At 52.0% G+C, this 5,035-nt stretch overlaps 1 protein-coding gene across 1 annotated transcript in view; it reads right to left on the bottom strand.

The window, feature by feature from the left end:
* Positions 1-330: 330 nt before the first annotated feature.
* LOC106938353 (connector enhancer of kinase suppressor of ras 3-like) overlaps positions 331-5,035 on the bottom strand; it is a 14,322-nt gene continuing 9,617 nt past the window's right edge. Inside the window, exons 4-13 of the mRNA XM_015020374.1 lie at positions 4,860-4,947; positions 4,445-4,486; positions 3,653-3,772; positions 3,521-3,580; positions 3,376-3,444; positions 2,814-2,960; positions 1,980-2,104; positions 1,765-1,904; positions 1,414-1,500; positions 331-1,327 (exon numbers count right to left, since the gene is read on the bottom strand). Of these exons, the coding sequence (XP_014875860.1) occupies positions 1,038-1,327; positions 1,414-1,500; positions 1,765-1,904; positions 1,980-2,104; positions 2,814-2,960; positions 3,376-3,444; positions 3,521-3,580; positions 3,653-3,772; positions 4,445-4,486; positions 4,860-4,947 (1,168 nt within the window). The 3' untranslated portion in view covers positions 331-1,037. The remainder of the gene's footprint in view (positions 1,328-1,413; positions 1,501-1,764; positions 1,905-1,979; positions 2,105-2,813; positions 2,961-3,375; positions 3,445-3,520; positions 3,581-3,652; positions 3,773-4,444; positions 4,487-4,859; positions 4,948-5,035) is intronic.

Genomic DNA, 5,035 nt, shown 5'->3' with positions numbered 1-5,035 from the left:
TGCTGATGGAGCCTGATTTTTACCACCAGATTTAACTGTTTAGTAGTTTAACATCCTGCTAATGTTGAACTACATTAGCAGGACTTACATCAGTGATAATAAACCGCTTATGTTTGGGTGAAGACTCAGAGCTACAATAGGACTCCACCCTGCAGGAAACATGCAGTTCCTGCAGCCGCCCCGCAGGGGGCAGCATTTCCTCACCAACTTCTGTCAGACGGTTACAAAAGCAGGATTCTCCTCCAGAACCGGTTTAACATTCAGAACGCGACCTGGTTCATGAGTTAACCCTGTCAGTGTTGAAACATGAAAGTAAAACCAGGACAAAGAGCAAAGCAGGAACATTTATTAAATTCCACTTTATTGAGCTGATGGACCAATCAGACAGCATGAAGCAGAAACGGTTAAATGTAATCATGTGACCTTAGCAGATCAGCAGCTTCCTGAAACATCGGAGCAAAAGCTGTCCGTTCACCAGCAGGTCGAGACTCCTGAGAGTCCAACAGGATCCAGATTTATAAAAATAAACTTCCTGTGAGTTAAACATCTGTTCTTCCCAAACGAACAAAAACACACTTCCCTGAGGGTTCTGCAGGGCTCCTGACTTGGAGCTCCAGGAATCTGAAGTCAGTCAGTAGAACCCTGGTTCTGGTTGGGCCTGAAGCTTAACTTGCAGCAGATCCAGAAGGAACAGAAACAATGTCAAAGTTCAGGACATCACCAATGATCTTCTTCATGTCTGCTCCTCTTCAGCAGAACAATGGAAGCTGTTCAGGATCCTCTGGCTGGGTCATGGATGAAGCAGGTTCTGGTCCATGACCAGTTACTGGATCAGGCCTCTGAAGGACCGGAGTGCATCACATCTTCAGCATGATGAGCGGATCCAACCTCTGCGTTTCCGTAGGAACCTGGACCAGAGGAACATGACGTCTTCTGACCCCGTTCAGAGCTCAACGTTCAGACGAGTCTCTGTGTTAGTGTCGCTGAAAGAAGCGGGTCTTTCAGCAGGAACCTCCCGGCGTTCCTGACGTTCCTCCTCAGTGACTGAGCAGTCTGAGCCGGGCCAGCCAGCCGCCCAGGACAGAAGTTGACCCGGTCTTGGCTCTGGTCTGTGTGGCAGCAGGAAGCTTCTTGGTGGCGGCGGCCTCCTGGTACGGCATGGTGGCGCTGTTGTGCAGGTCGGCGCCGACCAGACAGCGGCTGCCTCTGATGTGGTCGACGCCGCGGACCGACGGCGATCTGCGGGACGGCATACCAAAGGCCGGCTCCTCCTCGGCGATGGCGCTGATCCGCTCGTTGCTCAGGTACCGGTGCAGCTCGTCTCGACCTGTTAAGAATGGAGAGCAAGAAGCAGTGAATGGATGTTCTCAGGCGGTCCGGGCCGACCAGAACCAACAGGACGGGCGAACTTACCTTTCCTTCCCCGAGTTTTGCGTTTGGACGAAGACCCAGAGACGCCCAGGACAGAGTCGACTGGCATGGAGACGGGTCGGGGTTTACCTGAACAGGTTGGCAAACAGAATCCTTTAGAACCAGACCAGAACCGCTCAGAACACTGTTCTGATCCGGTTCTTACTGAACCATGTGGGGAGGATGTTTTCAGTTCAGATCATAGTGGACCAGGTCAGAACTTTGGCAAACAAACTGGATAAACATCTAGCGCAAACAAGGACCCAGCTGGACCATCAGAACCAGGTTAATGGTCCAGTTGGATCCAGAGACCGTCTGCTGCTCCAGAAGCACTAAGGCTCCGGTTTCACGCACCACGGGAAGCGGATCGCTGTCTGAGGCGGATCGGGACCAGCTGCTTGAATTCAGGAGGAGGATCATCGGCGAGGCGTTGGCGGACGTCTGCGTCCAGAGACGAGTTTGGAGACGTGGGATGTGAGGAGACGCTGAGCTCCCTGCAGGAAGGAGGACGAGGGTCAGAGTCACAGATGGAAAGGCAGGAGGAAAACCAACGGAGGACAGCAACTCACAGAGGAACGTATGGAGCTGCTGGAGGTGGAGGGATGTACAGATCCAGGATGGAGGTCTTCCCTCTCCTGCCTGCAGCGTAGGAGGGTTGAGGAGATCCGTAGACATCCGGAGCGCCCCGAGACGTCTGCAAGAGACGCAACCGAACCCACAGCTTACTGCTGATGTCTGCCTGGACGTTCAAACGTTCCCAAACAGAGAAGCTGCTCCGGCTTCTGGTGGAGCTCCACAGGTCAACCATGCTTTAGTATTCTGTTTTATTTTGAAAGTCCTGCTCTTCTGTGACTTCCTGTTAGCCCATGGGTGCCACCATGTGGCCCAGATAAGCCAGAACCAGGGTTTGATAACAGGAACACAGGCTGAGGTTCTGGAGCGGGTCGCTGAGTCAGAACTGAACCCTGACCTGTGAGGAAGTTTCTCCTCTGAACAGTCACATCCTGTTTGGCCCGACCCGGCCCGCTGGGAGTCTTCCTGCTAGGAGTCCGGAGCTTTTCCTGCTCCGATACTTTCAGGGAAGAGCAGGAAAAACGACTCCATTGTTCTGCAAACACAAACAGACTGAAGGAGCTGGAGCATCTTCAGGTCTAACTGCAGCTGATCTCAGGTGTGGCTCATTCTCTGATTCTCTTCAGGCTCCAGCTGCTGAAACCAGCTCTTACTGCCCCCTAGAGGTTAGGACGTGAATCTGTTTCTGGGTTAAAATCTCAACTCCTTTGCCCCTGAGAAAAGGACTTTTTGCATCTTAAATCCTCTGCAGACGCGGTGCGTTCAGGTGCTGCATGTAAGCTGTGGACATCAGAAACTTGGATGATGCGTTAGCATTAGTGTTGGCTCACCTGCACCAGTGGCGGTCTCCAGCGCAGGTTCCTCAGCGGAGCGGCGGCCATTCCCGACGTTCCTGAAGGCCTCTTCTTCAGCACCAAGGTGATGCTGCCAGACTCAGCCCTCATCTTCTCCACCAGGTGTTTGAGCTGCCAGCCCACCTGGACCAATCACAGAGAAGGGAATCTGAAGCTGGTTAGCTTAGTATAGAGACTTAGTAAGGAAAACTGCTAGCCTAGCCTAGCTCCAGATGCAGTAGCTCCAAACCTATGAACAGAGTTTGACGGCTGAAGGAGGTAAATGAATCTGCTCTGTTCCTGGGTGGAGTTCCTCAGGGATCTACACTCAGACCTGAGGAACTCTGATAACGCTCCTGATCCAGAACCTGATCCGGTTCAGATCTGTGTCTATTGATCACTTTCCAGCCTGAACGGAAACTTCACAAAGACTCAGTTCACATGCAGAACAGATTCATGTTTTAATGATTTTTCTGATGTGAATCTTGGTTTGATGTGAAGATCAGATGTGTTTATCACCCGGAGCGCTTTGGTGACTGCCTGATGACCCTGAACTCACCACAGTCTGCTGGTTGACCTGGATGACCTCGTCTCCAGCGTGGATCCTCTGGGTTTGATCTGCAGGAGACTGAACGGAACCAGAACCGGCCCGGTTAGTGTTGGGTTCTGGTTCCACCAACAGCCGGTTCCGGCTGCAGACTCACGTTCTCCGTGGTTCCCGTGACGACGTGAAGGCCGTCATAGGTGGATTTGATGTACATCCCCTGGAAGATCAGACAGTGTGAGGGTCAGAGCTGCAGGTCAGAGCTCAGAGTTCCTACGGCTCCTGAACTCACCAGTCCCTCCCCAGGCCTGACGTTGGTGATGTGAACCTCCTCCAGGCAGGACGGCTCCGTGTTAGAGGGGTCAGAGGTCGCCTGGACCGTCTTTTCACAGACGCTGTTCAGAGCCTGGGACTGAAACAGGAAACCCAAAACGTCACTTTTGGTTTTTATTCACCAATTAATCATAAATAAACGTTACAGACTATCAAACAGAGACATAAAAAATACAAATTAAAATGGATACAATCCAACAGAACAACCAACCAAGTGGGGCCACAACAGAAATCGTTTCACGCTTTTCTTCCTGCCAGTTATTTTCAGATTTTTTTCCAATATTCCTTGTGTTGATGAATCTCCGGTCACAGAAAGAGAAAATCCAAACCAGAACAATGTTTGAGCCTGAAAGCTGCGATCTTATTGATTTGCTCCTCTAGTGTTTGTTTCCTCGTTGGCGTTGGAAACAATGTGAATCTGTGAGGAAAACGTTCTGCCATCAGAACCTGGTGGGACCGGTCCAGCAGGAGCTTCACCTGACTCCGACTGGGAGGAGCTGAAGGAAACATCTGTTCTGCTTCCACATCTGGACTCTATTCTGCTGCAGTCGCAGCTGCTGGCAGACAGGGGGCAGACTGGCCTAACTGGCTGCAGAGCTGAACCTGCAGCTGGACCGCAGAGCTAATGCTAATGCTAATGCTGCAGCTGGACACTTTGGGCGGTTTCCGCTCCAGCAGGAAGCGTTATCTAAGACAGGAAGCGGACATTCCAGCTCTGAACCAACAATGGAGCAGCAGGAAGTGAACTCACCACCTCCAGGATCTTCTCCTCCATCTGGAACACGCTGCAGTCCTGCAGGCACAGAGGACAGAGCCGTCAGCTTCTGGACCCAACCAGAACCAGGCAGGAGACATCTTTACTCTCCGAGTTCGTCTCCTCAAACTAAAGTCACACTTTACAACTTTACTAACGACCTCAGAGCTTCACCTGGAGCTGCAGCTGCAGCACAGCATGGAAAAACAAATGTTTGAGCAAAGAGCAGCAGAGGAAGCAGCTGGAGGCAAACAGGGAGGAGCTGCTGACCAAGCCTCAGATTCAAACCTGAGGTCCAAACGCCCAGCGGGTCGGAACCAGAACAGCAGAACCGGGTCAGATCCAACACCGATCCCAGTTCCGCTGAGCCAACATCACTTCCTGCTGGCTGCTCCCTGTGACCTTCACTGACCTTCTGCACGGTGGAGGTCAGCTCCAGGCCCAGCTGGATGATGGTGCTTCTGGTGGCCGTGAAGTCGCTGGGGCTCGTCACTGGAGACCTGACACACACAGACACACACACACAGACACACACACACCGATCAGTGTTGTTATAATGAGTGAAAATAATTGTATAAACCCAACATG

The sequence above is a fragment of the Poecilia latipinna genome, unplaced genomic scaffold (genome assembly GCF_001443285.1).
Source record: "Poecilia latipinna isolate Pla-1442-1.1 unplaced genomic scaffold, P_latipinna-1.0 Scaffold2573, whole genome shotgun sequence".
Classification (NCBI taxonomy): Eukaryota; Metazoa; Chordata; class Actinopteri; order Cyprinodontiformes; family Poeciliidae; genus Poecilia; species Poecilia latipinna.
This window is presented reverse-complemented; position numbering and strand designations above follow the sequence as displayed.